The sequence below is a fragment of the Myripristis murdjan genome, chromosome 21, assembly GCF_902150065.1.
Source record: "Myripristis murdjan chromosome 21, fMyrMur1.1, whole genome shotgun sequence".
In the NCBI taxonomy this organism is placed as follows: Eukaryota; Metazoa; Chordata; class Actinopteri; order Holocentriformes; family Holocentridae; genus Myripristis; species Myripristis murdjan.
In genome coordinates, this window is record NC_044000.1 from 16,358,401 (window position 1) to 16,385,963 (window position 27,563).

General features: G+C 40.7%; 1 protein-coding gene across 4 annotated transcripts; it reads right to left on the bottom strand.

Annotated features, from left to right (window-relative positions):
- Positions 1-367: 367 nt before the first annotated feature.
- Positions 368-27,560, bottom strand: ppp1r9ala (protein phosphatase 1 regulatory subunit 9A-like A). Of its 4 annotated transcripts, XM_030080829.1 has the most exons (20): positions 27,427-27,560; positions 24,827-26,945; positions 13,882-14,014; positions 12,644-12,764; positions 12,112-12,216; positions 11,534-11,669; positions 10,727-10,882; positions 10,501-10,554; positions 9,913-10,142; positions 9,637-9,733; positions 9,421-9,541; positions 8,726-8,877; positions 7,203-7,527; positions 7,063-7,120; positions 6,902-6,973; positions 6,052-6,253; positions 4,656-4,700; positions 3,738-3,854; positions 2,316-2,504; positions 1,544-1,702 (listed from the first exon to the last, which is right to left on the bottom strand). In XM_030080829.1, exons 2-20 carry the CDS (start codon positions 26,771-26,773, stop codon positions 1,544-1,546), a joined length of 4,419 nt encoding a protein of 1,472 aa, XP_029936689.1. In that variant the 5' UTR covers positions 26,774-26,945; positions 27,427-27,560. The 4 variants fall into 4 exon arrangements, with proteins under 4 accessions (XP_029936690.1, XP_029936692.1, XP_029936689.1 ...); XM_030080830.1 differs by lacking the exon at positions 27,427-27,560 and having other exon boundaries at positions 368-1,702; positions 24,827-26,773; XM_030080831.1 differs by lacking the exons at positions 4,656-4,700; positions 27,427-27,560 and having other exon boundaries at positions 24,827-26,773.
- Between the last annotated feature and the right edge of the window lie 3 nt (positions 27,561-27,563).

A 27,563-nucleotide genomic window follows, 5' to 3' on the forward strand; every position in this document is an offset into this window, starting at 1 on the left:
GAAACAGGCTGTGGCATTGGCTTCAAGTGCAGATGGGGAAAAAAAAATACCTGTTGATTATGGATTGCAGATTCCCTGAGGCACTTGTCAGGATTCATTTTAAAAGTTAATATTTTGTTATCTTAACTACAAATATTTTACATCCTTAAATACAAAGACTTTAATAAAATATGTCAATGTTCATCTGATAATAAACTGGATATAACACACAAAACAAATGCTGGCTGACTGGGGCCTTTTATAACTAATGTTGCCTTTATTTAGATAACTGGCATCAAAAGAATAAAGTGCAAAGCCAAAACACTGACACGTGTCTGTCCAAACACCTTAATGTGTGTGAACTGAAGAGTGAAGTAAGAGCACAGTACAAAGTGAAAATTAGTTTATTGGTGCTTTACAGTATGTACCAAGAAATCTGTTTCTGTGGAAAACATCATTTTCTTGCAGTCCAACATGTTATATTCCATGAAATATACAGAACATTGAATCATGCTTGAACTGCAACAAGAAAAAGGAAGCACTTCGGTTTGGCTGTGAACACTCATGGTGCACCCTTACATTCATAGTCACATGGAAGTACGTTCCCTACTTGAGGCACATCTGACTGACTATGGACCAGCGAGGCGCGGCAGACCTACATGCTGTGTATATTTACATGGAACATCATGGTACCACTTCAGTGACGCAACCTGCAAGTTCATTTGGACCACAGCGCAGTGCATCACCAACCCAGGCACAGTCAGGGACAGCGGAAGCAGCATTCACCTCGTCCCCACTTGTTTTGTTGCTTTTCATTCAGCAAAAATGATCTCATCCTTGCTATTCTACTTAGTAGAAAAAAGTAAATAGTATAAAATGAACCTCAATATTTCTGTTTTTAAAAAAGTTATGCAGTTACTAGGCACATGTATAAAACGTATTTATACACTCAAAACCTTGTCGCCCTTTGAAGCTTAAAAGACATAGTGCTTTTATCTGAACTGTACAATAACTGTTTCTGCAAAAGATTTTGTACATGGCTACAGGCAAGTTAAACTAGCAAAAATAATATAAAATGTTTAAAAAGCTTTGCTGTATACATTTGACTTCCATAGGTAAATGTGTGCATTACTTGCGACAACTACATTAGATCTGAAAACAGACTTTTTTTTTTTTTTTAATAATAATTATAATTATAGCTTCTAGCTTTATAGTGGTAAAAAAATGTTAGGTTACCTTTTTGGTCACATACCCAACCGTGGTCGTTTTTTATGTTCCCTCTTTCTCTCACAAATTAAAAGGTTTGATCCGAGGAACCGTGAAGAAATGTTTTACTAGCTATAAAGTTTTGAGAGAAACCAGAATGAGAAATGAACCAGGAGCTACAGTATGAAGATAAATCATGACTGGCACTTCAATCAACACAGGTGCACTCCAAGCACAGTCATGGTCTGTGGTTATGTGTGGCGTTTATTTGTGTCACCATGAGCAGTAAACTGGATGACACTGACACAGAATGTGAAACAGGATAAGCTGCTTGAGTTTAGCCTTCACAGCTTCTACCTCAGCAGACAGAGTCTGAACTGACCGGCAGTCTCCCACTGCGTCGAGCCTCTTTCTCTCTTTTCTCTCTCTGCTTCTCCAGCTTCTCCTGGGCCTTGCGCATGTCTTTGAGCTTTTTCTTGATGGTTGAACGGTCGCTCTGACTTGACACACCCAGCGCCTGAGGGACAACATCCATAGATTTAGGGTAAGAACACAACAATATTTCTTGCCTAGATATGTCTTCCATTAAGAACCAAAGTTGCTGTTCCAGCCAACGTCTTCAGATCAGCATGGGAGAACAAATCATCTTTCAAGTAAACCCTCTCAACATATTAAAATTATATACATTTCTTGTTGTGTCAAGGTTTTCAATCAAGTCTCTGGTCCAACTCTGCGCTTAAATAAATTTACAAAACACTGTGTTTGTCCATGACAAGAAATGACCAAATTTGCAAGGGGTAAATTTCTTATGAATTAAGTATTTCTCTTCTTACCATTTCCTTTTATTAATGCTCTTAATACTCATTTACATAGAAAGTTAAAACATGACTGGGAAAAAAAAGATTAATCTCTTGATAAAATTCTGAATTTAGAGAGAAAAAAGTTCTAGCCATAAGGTGGCAGTCAAAGACTGGCAAACCCTTTTTGGAAAAGAGAAAAGTCTCTTTTACAGGAGATTAAACCTGAAAATGTCATTATATATCTCTTATCCAGTCATAACAAATACAATATCTTTTAAGAATTTCAATAATAAATAAATAAATGAATGAATAACTGTGTTGGTTTTTCACCTTCAACTTGTCACTATCAAGGTGCATGAGCTGCTGGCCATCCACTCCTTTGGCTGTGAACTCAGCTGTGTATTGGTCCATGTTCATGCCCATCAACCAGTGACAGACTTGCTGATTGGTCCATTCAGACACAGGCCGGTTCTGCCACTGATACTCCTTTCCTGTGGGGACTGGCTCATCGTCCAAGGTCTACAGAGCACACACAATAAATAAGCAGTTACCAAAAAAACACTGCTGCTTACAAAGTATTCACCCATTTGATGATGTAATTTCAAAATGCATTTATCTGGCAATTTCTGTGCAAGATTCTGAAACCCTGAGTAGCTTAATCAAATTTGAAAAATATCACACTTAATTTCAGTAAAAACTGCTACAAAAACTGTTATACCATGTGCTGTATTGAATTTCTTAAGGAATAAATCCTGATTTGTTATTCATGAAAAAATACTATACCCTAAAGCTGTAATATGATTGGTGCCAACAATGTGCCTGATCCATAAATTGCTAGGAGTTGTACATTTTTGCTAGTCTGAATCTGTGCATGTCAATTTCATTATCCAAATCAATTTTGACAGTGAGTAAAAATTGGTGAAATTCAGACAGTTCTTAGGTTTATCCACTTGAGAATGAAATGCTTTGACTGGATTCTTAACAAATTTACAAAATAAATGGCATTTTGAAAACCGGAAGTGTCATTATGTCTAGCCAGGTGAATACTTTCTGGAACTAACTACATCAAAAAATGTTTGTACATTAAACTGCTGAGTAGCAGTTCAGGTTCCGGGCCCCACTACATCCAAAAAGCAAAGCCAGCTAGTGTGTGTGCAACAAAACCTCTGGGTATGGCTCGAAGAAGTGCATGGCATGTTTTAAGGATGAAACAACAGCGTGCAGTGCACTAATTCACCAAGTCAGCACTGAGAAAGTCAACATGCACATGGAGCTGCCAGCAAAACACCCACAACATTCTAAATCTCTGAACTGCATGTCAATGTATGTGTTCATGTGTTTTGCTGAGAATATAACTTTAAAAAAATCATGTCGGGAAAAATGAGAAAAATAAACAAACCAAAAAAATATGAAATTGAAACATCAATAAACAGGCAGCAAAGCAGTCAAAGCTGTTCTGTGCTCTGCCAAAGGTCGTAAAGAACATTACACACCAGTTGACAATTCTAATAAAGGTTCAAATACAAACTATTAACATCACAGCTGACTGAAAAAGAGCTAAGACAACACAACAACGCAACACAAGGCAGCCTTAACACACATGCAACTCCATTCTTTGCTCTTTCCATTCATGATTTAATCACAGCTATGAAAGGGGGAGGCTCAAAGAGCATGCTTGAGAAACGTCCCCTTTCAGCCGCATCAAGGCATCCCACACAGCTTTTGTGGCTGTGTGACAAAGAGAGCACTCACCTCGGTGGAAGAGAAGATTAAAGTGTGTGAGCGCCCAGACAGATTGGGTTCAGCAACTAACCCAGAGATGTCTGAACTGGGACTGGCAGGGTTAGAATCATCTATGACTGACAAACTCTGGAACAAGTGGAAACAAGGAACGCATTAACTGGACAAACACATGACCAAACAGCAGTTCTTTTCTAGGATGGGAAAAAAAAAAAACAATGATACAGGGTGCATCATTTAGGGCTGAAATTGATTATCATCAAGCAGTAATCCCAGTGCTAGTAATTCAAAACAGTAGCCATAAGTGTTACACTAGATCTATGTCAGTCACCATTACCATTAACATTGGAGGGGGGAAGACAAGATCGTGTCTCATACGTTAGTAAATCTAGCACAGTACTCAAGGTACTTCACACAAACACCAACACCCATCTACCAACAAAACTACATCAACAACCTCTACACTAAAACGACAACAGCACTATTTCTAATGGAGGAACACAAACATGTAACACAATATTAGGTATGAGGTAATGTTTTATATTAAGTAGTTTTTATTAGATAATAAATGTAAGTGAATAAAACAGAACGTTTACATGTAATGCAATTTTTCAATTTAACTAAGGCTGGTTTTCCAGACAGATTAAGCTCAATCCTGGAATCCACAGAATAGCACCCACACCAGGACTACTGCAGGCTTAATCTGTTTTCTCTAAGCAAACCCATCAGGTTTTCTCAATGGGATTTGATCCGAAAATTATATAATATTAAGATGCTGTAACACTACCGCATACCCATTACAACTGGAACACAATGATTTATTGATATGAGCATCTAAATGTCAAGCTACAAATCACAAAACTACATTTGTTAGTAATTATCTATCATCTCCTCTAAGATAAAGGGTAAAAAAAGATGCATATACTGTACCAAATCTAATGAGCGACTGAATAAAGAGGACCAGGAGAGATTTGTCTGTTCAAAGGAAGGGCTGTTTAGTAAGAGGTATATCCCCTGAGCAGCAAGCAGGCACAAACTTTTAAACTGATAAAATATGAAAATACAATAGAACCAAGACCTTTCTCTCAGCAGTCACTCCTTATAGGATTAGCCAATGTCTTGAACTCATTAAAAAGTACCGTGGGAACCCCCAACCCAAGCCACCAACCCACAGCAAGTATGATAGTTAGCCAGGCATTTAACTAGATGTATTTGATGCTTCACCATTTGCCAACTCATTGAAAAGCCACTGAATCCTTCCCAACTTGCTCCTTCTGATGACTAACATATGGAGAGAGTTACTGTAGTCATTGTTTTGGTGCAGCTTTCAGAGTTGGTCACCGAAAGCACATGCCTGGAAACAAATTAGCCTCCTGTTATGTGTTTACTGGTTTTACCCTTTTCATAGTGACAGAAATATGCTGTGATAATGGAGCATAGACAATGACTGTCTCACAGCTGGCCAGCTCATCAAGAACAAGAGCAAGATAACTGAAAAGGCTCAATTTAGTGACACAGCGAAGCCAAGCTTTCATCCCACTCAGCTGACGAATCATCACTAGAAATGATTAAATCAGTGTTTCACTAGCCTTGGATTCTGTTTTCTAGCACCTATAATCAGTGTTATGTCCAAATGTTTACTTGAATTTCTGCTACATTTCAGGTTTATTTGAAGGCTGAGGCAGATTCCTTCTTTTATGTAACATTCATTAGATTTGAGATTCCCAGTTATGTAGTAGATCAACTATCTTCAAATGAATCTGTTTTACGGTAATACAGTCTGTTGCTTTTTATTGGTTGGAAGACTACAAAGACCACAAAACATGACTCTTGTTGGGTAGTGATTTAGGCCTCTCATGCCAACTTTCACAGAAGTAACTGAAAATTGTAAAGGGAATGTAATCCATTTGCTTTCACTTGCAGTTTCAGATACATTTGAACTTCTTTGCTTCTAATTACAATGTCAAGTTAAAAGACTATTTACTAATTTCAAGTGCTATCAACACTTACAGCTGTTATCAACCAACATATGAAAAATGATGCCATGTCAAGCATCTGAGAATTTCAAAAGAAAGTAAATACTCATATATTACATGGACTAGTATCTGGTACACATACAATTTTACATAGTCAGTGTTTCATTTGAAATTAATTTCACCATAAAGCAAAGCTAATTTATTATGATAATTTCATACTTGTGAAACACTCAAACTGTAGTTGGTTTTGTAGAAATTACCTTGATGTGAAGCCAGATAATTCTTTAGTTTAATTTTGTCATCTAAGTGGTGTATGTCCTGTGTTAATTTTCACATAAGATTGCACAGACCTTGTTCTTGCGATCCTGGCTTTGTTCACTGCTGGTTTCCGTGGCAGCGTATGGCAGACTACTGCTGGAAGAGGATGGCTCCTTGTCCCTGTCCTTATCTCTGTCCCCAAACCATGAGAAGGGCATACAAGTAGGGATGGATGTCATGGACTCTGAAGGAGACAGGTTCCCTCCAGACTCCTCTAGTAGCTCTGCAGAGCCCCTGGGCATTGGGAAAAGAGGAGCATAAATAAACAGACAGTCAGGGTTACATATGTGACTGCTTAATACAAGATCTCTTGCGTAACAAACAAGTCAACAGATGAAACAATGTACTCATTTTTAAAAAAATAATCCGACGTAGACTGTCAGAGGTAACTGGCATGAACAGAAAGCATACACTGACAGGTTAAAATAACAGACTTGAGCCAATCCATGGCATGGTACGGGCAAACATAGGATAAAGCTGGTCTTGAACAGCTTAATGGCTATGTTTACATACACAGAATAACATGGCTATGTGCCATGCTCCAGTTGATGTCGTTTTGCAGTTAAGCTGTTCATGAGTCTCCTAAACTCTGCGATTTGAGAACCCTTATTGCCATAAACCACAGAAGAGAATATTCTGCCCGCAGACAGCCAGCCAAAAAGTATGAAAAAGGTGGGGCTGCCAGTTGCCCAGTTTAACTGAGTAGTACATGAGTACAGTAACACTACATATACCCCTGGTACTGTGAGGCATAATGAATAAAAGCCTCTACCAGATGTAATGCTAGAAAACACGAAAACTGGCCCACAGAAGGCAGCAGATATTTGGAACCTCTGGTACTTCTGACTGTTGTTTAGTATGATATAAAAAGCAACACAGTACCTGCTGTCCAGAGATGCTCTCATTGCCTCCTTGTCATGTTTCTTCCCTTTGCCACCTGACTTCCGGAGGCCCCTGTGTTGGTTACCACTAATATTAGATTAAGCACTAGTAAAATGTTGGTAACATGAAAACAAATTGCGATCATTACGTTGCAGACTTACCCAAAGTCAGGAAATCGTCTTTTAGATTTTCCAGCAGAGGTGGACTCATTGGCATCCTCTGGAATAAAATAATATTAAGCCTCCAGAACAACATATGAGAAAGTCAGCTGTTACAGCCATGACTTTTGGGTCTTACATACCTTTGAGCTCTTTGCCCTTGCCTTTTGATTCCCTCTTCTTGACGTTGCGCAGGAATCCTGAGGGGGAGTGTGGTGAAGAAGAGTCTTTTGGGGGGGAAAGAGAGGGGCTACCCCCGCTTTCAACACTATCTCTCTGGGATGGTGACAATGAAGGGCTGCTGGAGAGCTCCGCCTTACTCCTGGATCTATCTCTAGGCTCGACTGGATCATCTTTCTGTCCATTTCCAGGATAGCAGACAGGGACTGGCAGAGACAGGCTCTCCTGAATGGATCTCCTCCTCTTGGGAGTTTCCTGTTCCTCCTGATCCTCCTCTTCCTCTGTCTCCTACAGGAACAGACTAGTTATTTACATGGAAATGCTGACCAATGCTGTTTTATGTAACTAACAGCTCTGGTCCTCAGCTCTGACAGGCTGGGTCATGTTTGCACACACCGTGCATGATATACACCTGTGACCACATAACTGATGATTCATATGCTAATCAGCTAATTCATGTTGGTATTTACATGTCGCTTGGCAACCGCATTGTCAGGCTACTGTTGAAGACATATTGTGCTTGGTGGAACAGTAACACATTTTTAGTTAAAACTGGTTCTTTATTACAATTGTATACTACTGCAATGTGAGCAAAGGAGAAGAGTAAAAATATAATTTGCTTGGCAGGAAGTAGCATTCAGTTGTAACTATTTAATTGCTACTGATTAATCAAACACTTGTTATTTATTACAATGGTGTTACTGCCATTTTATACAAGTCTCAAGACTGTGTTTTACAGTGATTTTGGGACAGCTATGGGTGTGTTAACACTGTTCTGCTTTTGTTAAGAAAGTGCTGCCTCAACTGCATTTTGTGCTAATGAAAAAAGAAAGAGAAAGTAGGTCATGCAATGCAAACTTTCCATAACATCAAATGGTAAATGCATAGCGCTTTATGTACATTATAAAATAACTGTAAGTTACATAAATGAACAATTAATACATGCATTCATGTTGCATAGAGCACTGGCCTGACTTTATATTGTATGAACTTTGTATGAACATGACAAATAGAAGATTGCTTGGACTAGCTTTGGTGATGGCTCCTCCTAGCTTTGGTGAGGCTCCTCCTTTGGCTGATCTGCCTGATCAGCCTGCTGATCTGCCTGATCAGCCAGAGGAGGAGCCTGCAGTATGTGTCAGCTATGTATGAAGCATAAAATTCCACCTGATCTTCACTGTGATTGGTTAAGCTCCCAAAAAAATGTTATCCACGGCATATGTGCTGCTCTATAAAGTGAAAAATTCCAAAAAGGCACTGCATGTTTTTCTCTCCTTCAGGTGTGACATGAAAAAAGTAGGTTAAAAAAAAAAATCAGAGTACTCTCAATATGCCTTAATTAGGTTTTAGGCTTAACAATGTACATAACAAAGCCTCTTAATCTTTCTGATATCCCTTTAAAAGCATGGCCTCAAGTGGCTTGCTGTTTAAATAAATGATATCTTCATACTACATGACTATATATTATCAACTACTACCCACTGACCTGAGAGTGACTTGAGGCCACTGCAAGGCTCTCCTTCAGTTTGGTCCGAGAAGGGGGCTGACGCTTGGCTTTCTGAGCCAGCAGGCCTTTTGCTTTATGTGCACTGGTGTCCAATCGCTCAGTCTCAGGGACCAACTCACTCCAGTCTTGGTCTAAAAATAAAAACAAATACACAACAAATTTGACACTGCATTACAGTCTTCAAGGACAATTCTAGCATATTTTTTTTTAATGTAAAATGTGATAATTACTACATGTATGCAACAAGATTAGCGATTTTTTAAAAATCAGATTTGTCCTGCTTGGGTAATTTTTCAATGTTAATGACTGTCAGCTTTGGTTCGGAAAATTAAAAGGAAAATAAAAATTACAGCATAAAACTAGCATCATTTTCTCTATTGGATGTATCTCGTAATGTTAAGACGGTGTTCATTTCATTTTTTTTTTTTTCATTTTGAAAAACAACTAAGACAATGTATCAAACCAAGGGAAAACTAGCAAATATCTTGTTAAGTGATAAAAGCAGTGGTGAGCAAAAACTCCAATCATGCTGGATGGTCCTATAATAATTCACTGAAGTTTATGATGTGGACTTTTCAATGTTTTATGGAACAAGCTAAGAGGACTTCTATTGTCTGATTCATATGATCGCAATACTATTCAAAACAAACTTTCCACAGCCCTTTGTCATGTACCTAGTAGTGAGTCAACAGATGGTGTGTTCGTGACTGGGCTTTGGCCGCACAACCTCTCCTCTGCTACTGGCTCCTGACCAGACTGGCTCTCCACTGGCCCTCTGGACTCCAGGGCAGCTATCTGTGGACAAAATGATACAACTCTGGCTCATTTCAGTGTCTTCAACACAAGTCTGTTTAGATGGTTGAGTATTTTTCTTCAAACTAGAGTCTCACCCTGTCCTGCAAACTCTCCAGTTGCTCCTTGTACCATTTCTCCTTCTCATCGAGAACTTTCTTCAGTTCCTCCTCTTTCTTCACAAAGTCTATCTCTCTACAGAGGAAATGGGAAAATATGGCTTCAGATTGGTCAACACAGTCTAGTTAGTATGACATCACTAAACCATTTGATAGAACGGCATTAATCCTTCCCACAGTAACTGACAACTCAGGTCACCCATGCCAACCACAATTTCAAATACTCAAGTGCCGCGTGACTAAAAACCAACTCACTTTTGCTGATAGTCCTTGAGCAGTTTCTTAGCCTTGTTGTACTTCTTGTCCAGAGTCTCATATTGGGACTGAGCCTCAGCTAGCTGTTCGTTGACGCTTTTACACAGGGCTTGAGCCTCCAGCCAGTAACTCTCCAGCTTCAGGATCTTCTCATTGCTGTTCTCAATCTTCTGCTCCAGCGCAGTCTCCCTGGCATCCCACAATGATTTGTCCTCCTCAGCTGCCCTTAGCTTTACAAAGATGGTGTTAATTTAATTAACTGAAGAGCAATTTGTTTATAGTTGGACCACTGCACTGCTGCTGCAGACCATGCACGTTTTGTCCATCTTACAATAAATACTGCTTAAACACACCCATGCAGTGTGACTCCATTGTTTCAAACAACTAAAGCACATTAACATTTCACATAACATTTTGGTATAAGATACACTTTGACAATATACCCTACCAAAAGTAAATATTATATATAACATTAAAATTACATTAACATATTGGCATAAATAAGTTCCTCAACTATCTGTCTTAAAACACAATAGCCAGATCATAGCCAGTTTTCATTAGAAGATGCCAATTTTACTTTCATCATACCTTTTCCTTTAGTTGATTTATTTCAGCTGCTGCGATGCTGTGTTTGAGCTGAAGCTGTGGGATACAAACAAACACAAAATAGAGGATAATACATATTATGTATTCAATATTTTACCCTGATGTCTAAATAGAATTTTGATAACTTGAAATGATATTATAATAACATCAATACAATAGTATTACAATATTATTAGCACATTATTGATGGTCATAGTGGAAGTGATACCTCTTTGAACTTGAAGGCCATCTGAGAGGCGTCCATGTTGGTCGGCATAAACAAGGCCTCTGAATCAGGCAGCTCAAACACCTCTACATTCCTTCCTCCACAGAAACTGGAGCTCAGAATCCCCTCCTCTACTCCCTCCTCCTCATAGTGCTCCTCCTGAAACATGACATCACACATGGCATCACACATTATTTGAAATAGTCACTCACCCACGCCTACAACATGCTTGGCATGTGTCGGCAGCATTCCCAGTGGTACAGTTCATCATGGTCTGGAGGTGAGATTGCAACAAAACTATCATATTCAAACATCAGTGGGACGCTACAGTAAGAGGGCACATCTCAGCAGCACATAAACATGTTCAACAACATCAAATACATTAAAATGTGCTGCATGCGGAGTGGAAAAGAAGCCCGCCCCCACACCCCTACGCGTGCGCACAAACATGCTTTGCATAACCACAGAGCGATCAAAACCTTGCCCACTTTCCCTTGCCAACTATTCCTTTGTGAAAATGAATGGGGAGAGAAGAAATTTCATTTGTTTATCCATGTCTGTTCCAGCAAGCCCTACCTACCTCCTGACTCTCCACAGTAAAAACACAGGCCTGTGGCTGCTTGTGGACTGGAAAGCAAACATTTCACAATCCCAGCAGACAGGCGGGTGGTCAGATCCACACCTTCCAAACTCAGTGGAATTGTGACACATGGCTTGCTCACAGCTAGCGACTCATTTCCTGAACAGAATGGGACAGGGCCGGGTATGTCACATTGGACTGGATTGGCAAGGCCTGACCAGTTAGCTCACCTCCTCTGTGGAGTGTTCATAAGGGTCATCCAGGTGTTGTTGCTGTTGCTGCTGGTTCTTCTCCTGCTCTAGGGTTTCACTTATGAGGCGGGCTACCTCACTCTGTGTCCCTGGCTTTTCCCGACCAATCAGGAATCTGTTTGCGAGAATGAAATGAGTTAGTGTGATGCATAATGAAGCCAGAGTTATACCCACCCTACCATTATAAAGTTAGCATGCTCTGCTGCTAAAATGCAAACTATAGCTTCTCTCATTTCTGATGCACACTACAGGAAGATGCAAAATTTGGGATTCAGATTAGAGCTGTTATTCCAATGTCTGCACATTTAATTTGCTTATGGTAAATCATTCACATATTCAATGTTCATCTGGGTTGCCCTCTTTCAGTCAGCTAATAAAAAGCACCTCTTTCTCATTCAGGGCCTGTGATGTCGAAGTACATAAACAGTCTTTAGTCTTCAGCCTCACCCTTTTTACAGTTCTACCTTATCAGTATGAGATAACAGTGGTTCATTCTTGTCATCGCTAAAATATTTTCAATCAGGTTAAAGGGTGAGCGAGACGGACTTTGAGCTGACCTGACTGTGCCTTTAGTGTTCTTCAGGACTGTAGCAGCAAACAGCTGGGTGACTCCCACCAGACTGATCCCATCCACCTCCACTATCTGGTCATTCACCTGGATTCTGCAGGGACAGTAATAACAGGGAGAGCTTTTGAAGACATTTCTACTGAAGGATTAAGCAGTGCCTTTAGTACTATAATACAGATTAAAGAGAGAAATGCTGTAGCCTGAATGTGCATAAGCATAAAACTGGCAAAAATACAGATATGTATTCCCTGGGAAACGGAAATAGCCAGGCTATTTTAGCTGCCTCAGAGGGTTATAAATACAACTGGTTGTTTGGAAATTGTGTCTCTGGGCCCTGGGGAGATGAGGCATCCCTAGTGTGTGACCTTAAAAAATGCTGTGGTGTCATGTACAGTGAATGCATGCAATGTTTTCAGCTGTGTAAAACATAATATAACTAACAATTAAAATACCAAATGCTTTTGTGAAATGCAGAGAGTTAAGTGTGGGGTGTGGGGCGGGGTAGTGGCATTATCACTCACCGTCCATCTCTCTCAGCTGCTCCTCGCTCTGTTATGGTTTTCACAAAGATTCCCAGCTTCTCCAGACCCTGGTCAGCTCCAACTCCCATTCCTATGATACTGATGCCTAATCCATTGTCTCCTGGATGCACAGAAATCATCATAAAGAAGATCATAGAGGCGGGATGTAGCCCATTCTTATACGCTAGACCCTACAAATAAGTAATTGGATGACTAGTGGAACTGAGAAAAATGACTTCACTGTTTATTTCAACTCCTGACAAAAAGTAAACAATAGAGTAGCTATTACAGGTTGATGCCAGGTAAACGTTTCCACCCCCAAACAGGTTTGTTTCCTTGGAAGCCTTCTCAAGGTGTAACTGTTAACACAGCAATAGTGAGGGAGAGAGGTGTGAGACAGGAAGGAGAAGTGTCCAATGTTACAATTAGCCTTTTTCTCAGATTAGCTGCGTTCCATCTATGCAGTTAGGTGTTTTTTTAAAATGTTCTTGTCTTGTGCAACAACAATTGAGAGCTTGTCAAATACACCTGTTTGCTTCACTAGTTTCTGTTTTTTAAAAAAGAGCTAAGGCTTACTAGAGAATACAATACATGAGAAAAAAATGTTTTCACCATTATACTGGATCATTTAAGTGTGCTTTGCCCATAAGTGCAATATTCCAGACAGTATTTGAAGGCAGCATCTGCTTGCTACTGTTGTGACCATTGGCAAGGTGCAGAACAAGTGTGGAGGAGATGTCTGGGAGATAAAGACATAAATCTGGCACTTCTGGGCTTGCATTGTGATTGTTTGGCTTCAGTACACTGGGATTACGCTTAACGCTGTTTGCAGCAATTTTTTTTTTTTTTTTTTGCTGATTATGGAACTGTGAAGAAATACTTTCCAGCTACTTGTTTTTAAAGCAGATACCATGGCGCTGTACTACAATTTGATTGTATATTATATGGACACACAAACTTCAGCAGCGTTTTGACTGACATGAGGGTGTATCCATAACGCACCCACACTAAAACACTGTTGATTAAGAAGTGGACTGTACATCATGTGACAGTTTAATGGGTAAAATTTATGTTTACATGAAATCTAAACCAGTCACAACCTTTAACCCTTAAAATACACCACATAAAGTACATACTATCTGTGGGGCAGCCAAGTAGGTGCAGCTTGGTGAAAATTTTGCTTTCCCTGTGTGAAGTACTCTTCACAGGTAGCAATGACTCAGATTTGCTAAACTTACCCTTTTCGATCTCCACAGGGAACACGTCCATCTTCTCCACTCTTTTCTCCAGCTCGTACTCTGCCGATGCTGCCACTGGGTCCACCTCATCATTGCGCCGATCGTAATCCTCATTTGAATAGGTGCTGAATACCTGTGTTGTGGAAATATCAAATGCACAGCTTCAATACAGTACCTCCTGTGTCCTTAACAGCCGGTTTATTATCAAACAACTTTATGATATGGGTATCAACAGGATCAACATAGACAGAAGATTTTTTTTCTTTTATGCTATTTTTAACCCTTATTAATCTCGACAAGTTGACCAAGAACACATTCTCATTTTCAGCAATGGTATGAGGGAAAAACTGCAAGGGGAGTGAGAATTTATGCTCTACTGGGAGAATTGGTGGTTGAGTGTAATGCTCAAGTGCTCTTTAATAGCAGTTGCTAAGGGACAGCAGAGAACTTTGAGGAAGATTTGGACCACTGAGCTTCCAGTCACAACTACACTTCTCTATTCATTAAAATGTGGCCATTGTTCTCATCTACATGATAGTGTCTGGCTCTAACATGACGCTGCAAATTCTTAAGATGGTTAACTGTCCCTTTTAAAGCAAATACTAATGAAGAGCTACAGAACGCACAGTTACTACTTGTTGACAATCTTTTTTCATCTTTAATAAAAGAGGAAACTGTCAAGAGAGGGTAATAAAGTGTCACCAGTGTTTACTGCAAATGGAAACACATAGGCAAGATGGATGTACACTAAAGACATATGGTTGAGGATTTTTTTCCAGAGGTTTTTCCAAGTTTCAAGAAGCTGTGAACTTTGCAGGCAGGCCTAGCAAAGCACTGGATGAGTCCCACAGGCTGTTTCCTGGTTGGAATTATAAAGAGCACACACACACTGTGGCAGAGCACAAGCAGCATTGAAAGTAGGGCACAGCTGGGAAGAGCAAAGCAGTGGATGTAGCAAAGATCAATGCTTGGAGGCGACAAGTGTTCATCCCAGCAAAGATGAGATAACATGAACAGCATTACAGAGGGAAACAAAACTGATTCTGTAGTCTTCAGTCAACTGGCATGAGCCAGTGCTCTTCTCCAGCCTTTTGAGTGATTAAACACAACACCACTGCCATTTACCTTGCATACCACAAATATTGCCAAGCAGAAATAGCTTGTCTTCATAATCCAATCTGTAAAACACTCCCAGGGTCAAACTAAGGTAAGCACTACAATATTCTGCACATAGGTGGAAGACCATCTGTTTTGACTCAGTTATCACAATATATGAGGTGCCTACAATTCATTACATATTAAACCGAGTTTAGAAGCACTGCAAGATCTTGTGTATTCTCTTCAAAGCCAGCTGGGCCTCCTGGGATCTCCATGTGTATTTTGCCAGATTTCAGTAGATTTCCTATGGTCTGCTGGATCACTGACCCCAAGATCTGAGACATGAACAGGTCATCCGACTTGACATAATCCCAAGAAACCTCAGCTGTTAGATTCGTGTAAAAAACCTTCAATGGTGAAGAGTGGGTCAAGTCATTTAGATGCTCTTTCAGTAAAGACTTAACGACACAACTAGACACAGAAATATGTTTTCAGTTTTGCAAGGGAAACCTGAGGACATAAATTCCTGACTCATTTTCCACTTGTGTCTTGAGACAGAGGGTTAGACTCAGTGAAATAACAATGTGTTTCCATATATGGGAAAGCTGTTACTCTATACATGCATTACAGCATCTAAAGCCCTGACCCAGTGCCTTCAGTAATATATGCGTTCTGATGAGGAAATTTCAGCTAATTCTAATTCAAGCCAGATTTGCTAATATAAACTATTGACTATCAATTTTCCTCAAGTTTTATTTACATTAAATGCGTTTTTAGGCATGCAGTAGTGAAGGTAACCTCAATAACTGATTGATGACCTACCTACTTACATGGTGGAATCTACACACATAAAACATTTATACATCTGCATCCTAAATTTGTATTCAAAGATCCGATTTAGATATGCATGCCAGTATTTGCCAGTATACAAGTTTACACAAGTTTAAGCAAAAGTACAACTCAGTGTTTACAACTTCTCAAATCTGCTGTTGCAACAACTCATATGCTGTCTTGAGCAGCACAACTAGCAGGTCTGTACACTATTCATCAAGCTGTGCAACTTCCATGCAATTGGTTGCATGTTGTAATTTTTTTTTTTTTTTTTTCTGTTGCAATGCCACAAACCCAAAATGGGAGATTTCAAATGATGATGCAAACCAAGTTCATGATTTTCACTGGATGGAAACCCCAAACTCATATGCATGGAACCAAGTTGCATGAAAAAGTTGCACCTGTAACATTGGCCTAAGACTCATACAAACAGGTTTGTTCAATTCCCCTGAGTGCCACATCATCTGTACACTGGCACATCTGTATTCAGATGTGCCAAATGCCAAAGCTTGGATATCTGATAGAATTTAGTTCCTGTCCCTCTGGCAAAGGTTGAGGTTATACTCAACGTGCTCCACAGATGTTGAGAAAGGCAATGTATGGTTGAAAGGATTAAAACCATTCTTGCAGCAGATAGAAATTACCACTTGCCAAATAAAAAACAAGGCATGGAGCTATATAAGATCAGGTGATTCATCTAGAAACTTGCTGTAAGGAGCTATGATGCAACAGAGTAAACATTTCTACTTCGGGCAACAGAATCTGAGGTCTAGATCCTGCAGCATGTCAGGACTTGAGGAATCAGCCACAACCTAACCTTCTCCTTCTGTCTCTCTATCTCTGCACTATGTAGACTTTGGACAAGTTCCAAAAAAAAGAAGATAGTGGGTTTCCGGGACAACTCAAACCTTTTTGTTCTATATGGGACTCTGTTCAATTTGTCAAAGTGAAATACTACAATTATTTCCGTTTCAAAATATCCTGCTATTTTTTTCCCATCCACACAACTGTGCAAGAATTTAAGAACAATGCAATATGCTAGTACCTCCAAATAGTATTTTAGTGGACTTCAGATACAGATTGCCAAACCAAATAAGAGAGATAAGGATCTTGGGGATTATGCACACTACTGCACCTCTGTGGTAAAGACAGGAATGCTATTAATGTGGCATCAATGGGACACTGATGCAACAACTAGCTTATTGCCATAGGTTTTATAATCTACTCCTAGTTCAACACTAGATCTCTACACCCTTTGGCCTCACCATACGTTCTGCTTTTCTTTTTTTTCCTGTGGGAAGATAGGTGGTAGCTATAAGACACAAAAGGCAACTGCACAAAGCACTTAAGATTAAAACCTTTTTAAAAGGCCAACAGGCCTGTCAAAGCATGTTTGCCCAGCTTGCATTATCTTAAAACCAAATGACTACATCTCTGAACAATGAGCTTAGAATAATTCTATTTATAAGAATCATCAGTCTTATCAAGTTGTAATTTAGCAGACAGTTGAAAATGGATCCGTAGAACTAGAGCAGACAGAAATTTCATTAAGGATGAAACACTTTTTAGTTTGGACTTTGGAGACTGTTGCAATAAAGTGAAGAAAATGTAGGCTAATAGAGTACAAGAACATTTATGCTTCCTGGGTCTCTGCTGAACTCATAGTTGTGTGGCAGCAGTTCAGTTTTGCTTCTCCACTCCACCTTTCCCCAACTCTCATGTCTGACTTTCCTGTTGCCATGGACGCCCTGGGCTTTTTGGAACAATGTTCTGTTCTTTTCTAAAACCGAATCACTCAAGCACTGTCTTCCTCACAAGAAAGACAGAAATCAATCTCTTTATTAGCCTAGTCTCACACAAAAAAACAGCTCACAGTTGTTATCACTGTCTCCAGTTACCAGACCACACACCCATTTTCCTTTATCTCTCAATACACGCTAAGCTCACCAGGTGAATTATCCCACTGGCTAAAACCTAAACACCAAACTGTCAATCAGGTAAACTGCTACAAACGAGACCAACCAAAAATCCAAATTATTTTCAGTTACACATACAGAACAATATTGCATTTTTATTAAAATTTATTCCCCTAAATACTTTAATACATTTTCCCCACAACTCATGAAAAGTCTAGGTTCATGTATTCTTTTTAGAAAACTTTCCTCTGTACCCACATGCACAGATATACAGTATATGAGCACACACCCAAACTGGAATCCTTTCCCTCGTTTTCTTGTTCCCTTCCCCTCAAAAAAATACTAGTGTGGGAAATGAGTCAGCAGCTGGGAGAAAAGCAAACCCGAGAGACCCCTTGCCAGTGCAAAGTGAGGGCCGACCATTGGATTGGGGAGCTTGTAATGTAAGCAGCTCTTCAAAAGCCAACAAATCAAAATACACTGTGAGAGCGAGATGGGGCAGGGGTGGCGGCCTGGCACAGATCATGGAGTAATTAGGAAAGAAAGCACAGAGCCAAGTTTTTTAGTCCTGGATAAACAGACCAGTAAGAGAATATGTTGGCTACTTCCTGCAAGGATGCTTTTAGTATTAATGTTTTGTGAATTTCATAATGATTAACCATGACTGAAACAATAATATTTAAATTACACCTTAAACTTTAATATTGGTAATGTGTGAGCCTTAGCAGGAAGAGGCGGAGTTTGAAAGGAACAAAATTCCATCATGGAATCAGATATCCAAAATGGTGCCGACATAGACAGGTTCAGCAGGTTTGTTTGCATATGGCCTACAAGAGCTACTTCTTTTGTCCTGGTAAAAACTTTTTAACACAGACAATTAGTGTTAACTTTCACTGAAAAACACACAGCACCCACTGATGTGCTTATTTGTAGTCACATAATGGAACAGTTTGAAGCAATCACAATCAGCCCAAGACACAGCCCATGCCAAGCGGTTTAATGACCAGCTTTGAGCAGACTGCATTAGTATTCTGTCCCATCTCTCCAGATAGTCCCTCACTAGCCCAGGTGTCTGGAGGGAACCCAGATCCTGCTAGGGCCTCTCTACTGGCTGGATGAGGGTGGAGTCTTGTCAGACACATTCCTCTGGCTACCAGAAGACCCAATGCAGATAGGAAATGGAAAGCATAACACTATGGGGATGGCTGGGCAGCAAGGCCAGAGTCCATGCAGGGCACGATGTAGCAAATAAACATTTCCACACAGAGAATATAGGCCAATTTTATTTGTACTAGTTGAAATACAATAATAGTAAGAATAAGAAATTAAAAAAATAAAAACAAAAACCTGAGCATTTGTTCCTGTTTGTATCTACTAAACAAAATCCAGGTAGGCCCCATGGCAGAGTCAAGCAAGTCCCTTTTAATTTTCACAATTTACACACACACACACACACACACACACACACACACACACACACACACACACACACACACATATATATACAGTACAGGCCAAAAGTTTGGACACACCTTCTCATTCAATGCGTTTTCTTTATTTTCATGACTATTTACATTGTAGATTCTCACCGAAGGAATCAAAACTATGAATGAACACATGTGGAGTTATGTACTTAACAAAAAAAAGGTCAAATAACTGAAAACATGTTTTATATTCTAGTTTCTTCAAAATAGCCACCCTTTGCTCTGATTACTGCTTTGCACACTCTTGGCATTCTCTCAATGAGCTTCAAGAGGTAGTCACCTGAAATGGTTTTCACTTCACAGGTGTGCCTTATCAGGGTTAATTAGTGGAATTTCTTGCTTTATCAATGGGGTTGGGACCATCAGCTGTGTTGTGCAGAAGTCAGGTTACTACACAGCCGACAGCCCTATTGGACAACTGTTAAAATTCATATTATGGCAAGAACCAATCAGCTAACTAAAGAAAAACGAGTGGCCATTATTACTTTAAGAAATGAAGGTCAGTCAGTCCGGAAAATTGCAAAAACTTTAAATGTGTCCCCAAGTGGAGTTGCAAAAACCATTAAGCGCTACAACGAAACTGGCACACGTGAGGACCGACCCAGGAAAGGAAGACCAAGAGTCACCTCTGCTTCTGAGGACAAGTTCATCCGAGTCACCAGCCTCAGAAATCGCAAGTTAACAGCAGCTCAGATCAGAGAGCAGATAAATGCCACACAGAGTTCTAGCAGCAGACCCATCTCTAGAACAACTGTTAAGAGGAGACTGCGCGAATCAGGCCTTCATGGTCAAATAGCTGCTAGGAAACCACTGCTAAGGAGAGGCAACAAGCAGAAGAGATTTGTTTGGGCCAAGAAACACAAGGAATGGACATTAGACCAGTGGAAATCTGTGCTTTGGTCTGATGAGTCCAAATTTGAGATCTTTGGTTCCAACCACCGTGTCTTTGTGGGACGCAGAAAAGGTGAACGAATGGATTCCACATGCCTGGTTCCCACTGTGAAGCATGGAGGAGGAGGTGTGATGGTGTGGGGGTGTTTTGCTGGTGACACTGTTGGGGATTTATTCAAAATTGAAGGCACACTGAACCAGCATGGCTACCACAGCATCCTGCAGGGACATGCCATCCCATCCGGTTTGTGTTTAGTTGGACGATCATTTATTTTTCAACAGGACAATGACCCCAAACACACCTCCAGGCTGTGTAAGGGCTATTTGACCAAGAAGGAGAGTGATGGAGTGCTGCGGCAGATGACCTGGCCTCCACAGTCACCGGACCTGAACCCAATCCAGATGGTTTGGGGTGAGCTGGACTGCAGAGTGAAGGCAAAGGGGCCAACAAGTGCTAAACACCTCTGGGAACTCCTTCAAGACTGTTGGAAAACCATTTCAGGTGACTACCTCTTGAAGCTCATCGAGAGAATGCCAAGAGTGTGCAAAGCAGTAATCAGAGCAAAGGGTGGCTATTTTGAAGAAACTAGAATATAAAACATGTTTTCAGTTATTTCACCTTTTTTTGTTAAGTACATAACTCCACATGTGTTCATTCATAGTTTTGATTCCTTCAGTGAGAATCTACAATGTAAATAGTCATGAAAATAAAGAAAACGCATTGAATGAGAAGGTGTGTCCAAACTTTTGGCCTGTACTGTATGTATATATATATATATATATATATATATATATATATATATATATATATATGTGTGTGTGTGTGTGTGTGTAAATTGTGAAAATTAAAAGGGACTTGCTTGACTCTGCCATGGGGCAGTATATATATGTATATATCTATATATCTATATATATATGTATATATCTATATATATATATATATATCTATATCTATATCTATCTATCTATATATAGATATATATACCCACACATATATATATATAGATATAGATATATATATATATGTGTGTGTGTGTGTGTGTGTGTGTATATATAGATATCTATATATATAGATATCTATAGATATCTATATATATAGATATATAGATATATAGATATCTATAGATATCTATATATAGAGATATCTGGAGGAGCAGGGAACTACACCCTGAGAAACAGCATTAGGTCTAAATTTTCATGCATGAATAATGACAAAACTGCTTGTTGGTTTCAGGATTTCTGTAATAGTGCAGTCAGTCACTGCTGGAACTCTTGCACTCCAGCATTAATGATTACCACCTGTACACTATGTGACACAGGTGCATTGTCTAGACAAAACAACAGGTTTACTGCACGGCGTGGTGAGCCCAACTGACAAAATGAGTTGCATGCTTTTACAGTTAAGTGCACAATAAGGGCAAAGTAATTATCCACAGTGCAAACACGGTTAAATAAAAGCTGAATTCTTTCACTTTCAAAAGAACTCTCCAATTCTTCGCCACACCCTGTATGTTAGAGAATGGACAATGTCTGTGTTTGCTTGACCGAGAACTGTCGCTTGTGCTTCCTGTGACAGCTTGGTGGGGGTGGGGCAAAGCAGCAGGTGCAGATCCTGGTTCCTGCCATTTCCTTTTCTGTCATGATTAACTGGTTCTCAACTCCCTTTCCAAATGTCCTCGCGTGCCAAGTGATGCATAATAGCTGAGACAACCTCTCTATATCGCCAAGTTACCAAACAACACCCGGAAAACCACTGCACAAACTGTATCCCCAAACATTATAACAATAAGACAATAAGACAAGAACAACAAGAACAACAACAACAGGTGTGCCCCAGGGAGTAATTATAATTCAATAATTCTTGGCTTATGGTAATATTCTAGGATTCAAGGTGAGTGCCAGTTCTAGTGCAAACAAATACTGTAAAATACCTGTGGTTTAAAATAGAGACATAATTTAGTGTCACGCCACTTTTTCCTGGGATTAGAGCACGCCTATATAAATGATTTCAACCTTACAGACCAGGTTTTCATTTGTAACAGCTGCTTTTCTGTAAAGACCTATGGAAGATACAATTTTCAACATTGGTGTGTTATTTATACCATTCATATACCCATGATGATGGAACAGACTTATGTCCAACCACAGCAGCAATCCAACTACAGCAGTTCAAATGTCTACTAAGGTGTCACTCACACAGCATGTATAGCCAAGAAACTTTTTATGGGAGATAAAAAAGAATTGCAGAACTCTGTGCAACAATTACTAACAATGTACGCTTTAGCTACATTTTTTCATTTCAGTGGGGAAAAACTGTTAGGTTCACAACTAGATTTAATGTGTCCAGGACTAGGGATGTCACAAGAATCAATACTAAGGCATCTCATAAATACCAATATGAATGGACAGAATTGGTAGTACTGACACTGTAACTCAGTGTTTTTATTGTAATGCAGGCTCACCTATATGTTTAAATACCTGAAATACTTAAAAGTTGTGATCATGCTTACAGGACTGTCAATCAAAATGAAAGCACATGATCCTACCAATGTTTGCACTGTTACAGCAGGACATTTCATACAGTTCCTCCTACAGCATTGTTAGGGTGCTGATACTTGAAGGCTACAGGCAACATTGCATTTGTAACTGTGTTTTTATAGTTACAAATAACACCTTTATTTCACTACTAACAATACACATCCAACATTTTGCTTGAGATCCTGACATAAAAGCCTAACTTAAATTATGATGAAATTATAAAATCAGTCTGCACCAGTCTTGACAGCCTGACAACACCCTCTTCATTCGAGTTCGTCCTTTCAACCATGATAAGGGTGATACAAAGGGGACCTTTCTTCCACACACAGGACACCTCCTCTGTCAAGACTCAGGTTACTAAAGGCCCCAGTATACGGGGCCTAATCCTGTTGTGAGGCAGAAGCACAAAGCGCTTCCTCTCCTAGCCGGCTCAGACTCAGGCATACTTGATCATAGTGCCAGCACAGACTGGCAGACTATGGAGAGTGGTGTAGCACTGGTGAGAGCCTTTTGTTAGACAGGCCTCAGGTTAAAACGTTGGTTGATGACATCTCAGAAACTTGGCCTGCTAACACACATCATGCCGTAATCTTGACTGCATGGGTGTGATTTGCAACTCATGATATGTCATGAATTTGACTTATCTCTCTGCATTTTTTTCAGTCTGTTTATTGCATGCATCTGCAGTGTTTGGAAAGCCTTGACTTTTTTGGTTGACCATTCATCTTTACCTTCCACTGGTCCCACTGAATGACACAGTTTTATCCTCCACATTCCCCAGAGAGTTGTCCTGGGTGCTGAACAAGAATTATACTCATCAGCCTTGAACAAAACAACAACTACAACCTTGTGTCAGCCATTTCTCACTGGCATATCCAGTTGCCCCCTCACTGCTGTTATGATCAATATGTGACTGTGACAGAAAGGGAGACCCAGTCTAGCATATTGTTGTGAACTTAAACTCTGGCTTTATCTCTGTCACATCTCAAATAGGGGAACAAGAGGCACACTCTTGTTTGTGTCCATCTCCAGGTCAGCTTGTGGTCCCCTCTCCCAGGACCCCCTGCCAGACTAACTGGGGGCGGGTGGGATCCACACCCTGAGATAACAGCACATTTTGGGGCCTGGATAAACACTGACCCGTTCACAAGCTGTGTGGTATGCACTGAAGTGATTTGTTTTTCTCTATTCTGGCAAAATGATGATTAGATAATAGATATGGTGATGATGGAGGATGTCACCCATCATGATCCAACCCCCACCACACCCCCAAAACACTCCAGTGTGATGTTTACAATGCTTGATGAGGGGCAACACCAAAAGAAAGAATAGACCAAAAGCAAAAATGAAAATAGAACACAAGATTGCGAAACATTTTACAGCAGTGGGGAAGTATTATACTTTTGTGATAATTCTCAGGAAAAAAAAAAACGATAGCAGAGTGCCGGATTGCTTTTTTTCCCCCCTTCTTGTAAAATAACTAACTATAACTCACTGCTATAACTAACTAAAATCAATAATTCACCAGCCACCAGGAGATAACTTGGCCATGGTCTAGAAATAAGATACTGTGGATGAATTAATACCTAAACTTGTGCCAGACGAGTTGGCCAGGGGCAAATGACTTTACATGTGCAAACACAGGGATGACTCACAAATAAAGAGGAACTTCTCTAAATGAATTTAACTACACATCCACATCCACAACAGTCTTTCACTGGAGCAGCCATGTTTTCTTACAGTGAAGTGCATTATTGAATTTCACAGCCACTCCTGTTTACTCCAGAGTTGCCTTCATTCAGCTGTAGCTCAGTCAAACCTCTTATGCAGTATCAACAATATTTCCAAAAATACCACATGCAGCTTTCCTAACATCCCCAAACTTCTCCCCCAACCCTTTATTGAACAACCAGCTTGTCTTAGCAGTTTAAATAGAACATAGTTTGGTCTTCAAAACAGTAGCATAATTTGTCTGATGACAGTGCAGTAGCTGTGACGTCAACATGCCCGACGGAAGCGTTAATTTTGAACGTCTACTAATCTGTCACGTGTCTGTGAGGAGACACCTAGGAGAGACATTTGCTGAATCAGGTAGACAGTGGCTTAGGATGAAAGTGCTGTGCAGTAGGTTTTTTGAGCCTTGAGGATGGAAACAATAGTTTACATGTAAAATAGTATAATACCTACCAGAATAGGCTCTGTGGAGAACTTGATTTTCCTCTTTGGGGGGGGATCCTCCTCATCCGACAGCCCAGGGGCCTCCTCATAGTCCTCATACTCCCTTTCCTCCTCCTCTTGCTCCTGCTGATCCTCTCCTTCCTCTTCCTCCTCCTCTTCTTCTTCCCTGAGGACCTGGTCTACATCCCTGTCATCCACAAACGCTGCGTTCTCAATACCGTACACGATCGGAGAGGCCCTCTCCTGGGTAACCTGGCCCACCTGCTCTTCCTGCTCACTCTCCTCCTCAGCTACCTCATCATCTTCCTCATGATTATCCTCACTGACTTGACTAACCACTAGGGTCTCTTCCTTCCTCTCCTCTTTAAACCCAAGCTGCTCTTTATCCTCTGGGACCTTACTTGCACCCGCTTTCTCTGATACAATTTGTGCCTCTTTTGCAGTATGTCCTGCAGTGACATGTTGAGCAGGGCTACCACTCTGCTCTTCCAACAGCAAGTTTCTTTTTAGGTCTGTTCGCAGGTCTTTGGGGCTTTGTACCTTCTGCTCCTCAAACACATTATCTTCAACATTCTCATCCTCGTTCTCCTCACTCTCTGAAGACTCATTCTGGACTACCACCAGCTCTGCCCGGACCATGCCCACCCCCTTGGAGTCCAGTGATGAGGCCTGAGTGGGTGGCTTGTCCCTGGTGGGGCTGGGTGCCGCACAGCCATCACTCTTGGTCCTTTCAGAATATTTGGCCCTGTTTGTGATTTGAAAGCTGCTCGCTACTGGAAGAGGCTGCTTCACATCCCTCACTGGTGAACTACAGGGACTGCCTTCAACCCCTCCGGCAGATGGTCTACCAAAGTTATCACCCGATGAGGATGGGCGCTTGTATCCGTGGCTGACCGGGACTGTTTGCTCTGGTGACAGGGGTTTGTGAGTGACATCGGTTGTTGGAGACACAGATTTGTATGCTACATTTGTAACTGGAAAAGTTGGTTTTAGAGTGATACTGGCCACCGGGGACGATGGTTTGTTAATGATACAGGCAGTTGGGGATGTAGGTTTGTTAGTGGCGTCAGTTACTGGCAAAGACGGGCTGTTAGTGGCTTCTTTGACAGAAGTAGGTTTGTGGAAGCTGTCCCTTGTTGGAGAGGTAGGCAGTGAGTGTTCATTGGAACTGTATACTTTAGAAGAGACTGTTACACCTTTTGAACTGGCTCTGCTGGCATCCTCCGAGTCATTCTCTGCCATGAAGTTCTCTAACCTCTTGGAGATTGGTCCAGCATTCAGTGACACCCAAGACACTTGCCTTTTCTCCTCAGCATCAGTCTTCTCATCAGGTCGACCTTTAGCTGTTGACACCGGAGTCTGCTCTGGTCTGATGCTGGTCTCGGAGGATCCTGACGCTCTCCTTGTGTTTTTCCCTTCATCAGAGGCCCCACCAAGGGATACACGGTTCACTACTCTGTTTGGAGACTGTTTTTCAGCTGCAGGCTGATCTTTGATGCCCCTTTCAAAGAGTTTTCTGGTCACAGAAAACTTCTCTGCCAAAGCTGCTTTGTCAATCTCAGCATCTTCCCCTTTGGGAGTTTTATCTAAATTATGTGATTCTGGGTTTGCAGCACTATTGAAGTTAATTTTGTGTGTGTTGACAGGAAACTGAAGCTTCTGTGGGGACACTTGGGCTGCATCGGATTTTAAAGTCACTTTCCCATCTTGACCCTCTTGTTGACCATCCATTTGGAGGAATATGTTCTTTATCTTGTTCACTCGATTCCCAAAAGGCCTCCCCCTTGTTTCCTCCCGGGTGTCACTGGAGCCATTTGCATATGACTTCGCGGCGCCCTCGGATTTTGTTCCATCAAAGGAGCACTTAATGGCGTGGAAGTCTGACTTGTATGCATTTCTGTGGGGTGACGCGCTCCGCAGCGTCCTCTCTCCTCCTTTGCTTTCCGTTTTAATCATTTTTTCCACACATTTAATGCGCAGCACAAGTCGAAAAGAAGTGATAAGTTAACCTGGGGATATTTCCTTATTTGTTGGTGAACTATTATGCCCCCCACCACTACGCGAACGGTGCCATGGGTCCGGCGGAGCCTCTCCGGAGCATTGTCTCAACTAAGCACGGCGAGGTCATCTAAAGAGAGGAAAAGCGAATAAAACCTCTCAATATAAAACCATGCACTAATCATTTTCCATCAAAACAGCCACATTCCACTAGATTTAGCTCACTTGACACCTAAATATGTCTACTAACACAGGTAAATCAAAGTAACGTTGAATGTAAAGCTCGAGTAAAATGTAGGTTACTAACTTAGAAGGCTAGTTAGCCCACAAAAAATCTTTCATGCATTTCATTCTTGGTTGACTGCCTAGTAATCACTAAACAGTACATCGGTTAAGTAACTTCACCCAGCTAAACACTTACTGAGGTACTACACCGTGTGTGCACATCGAAACAAAGTTAAACTCACTGGCTCGGCATTTGAATACAGTCCTGGCGTCTGATTTTGAACAATTCATTGTAGCAGTTTGAAATAAGTCGAACCGTTGGGACTGTAAACACCGGTCCAACGGACACACACCGTTCAAAAGTAAACAACTTTGTAGGCTCTCACCCTCTACATGTTTCATTGTGTGAGGCGCCGAAGATCGCCTGCTCTGGCCCGCTTTACACTACCAAACTTGCCTCTTCTTCTTCACCGCCATCATTCCCCAGTCCTGCCGTTTTCATGCCTCCTTGTACTCCAGACCT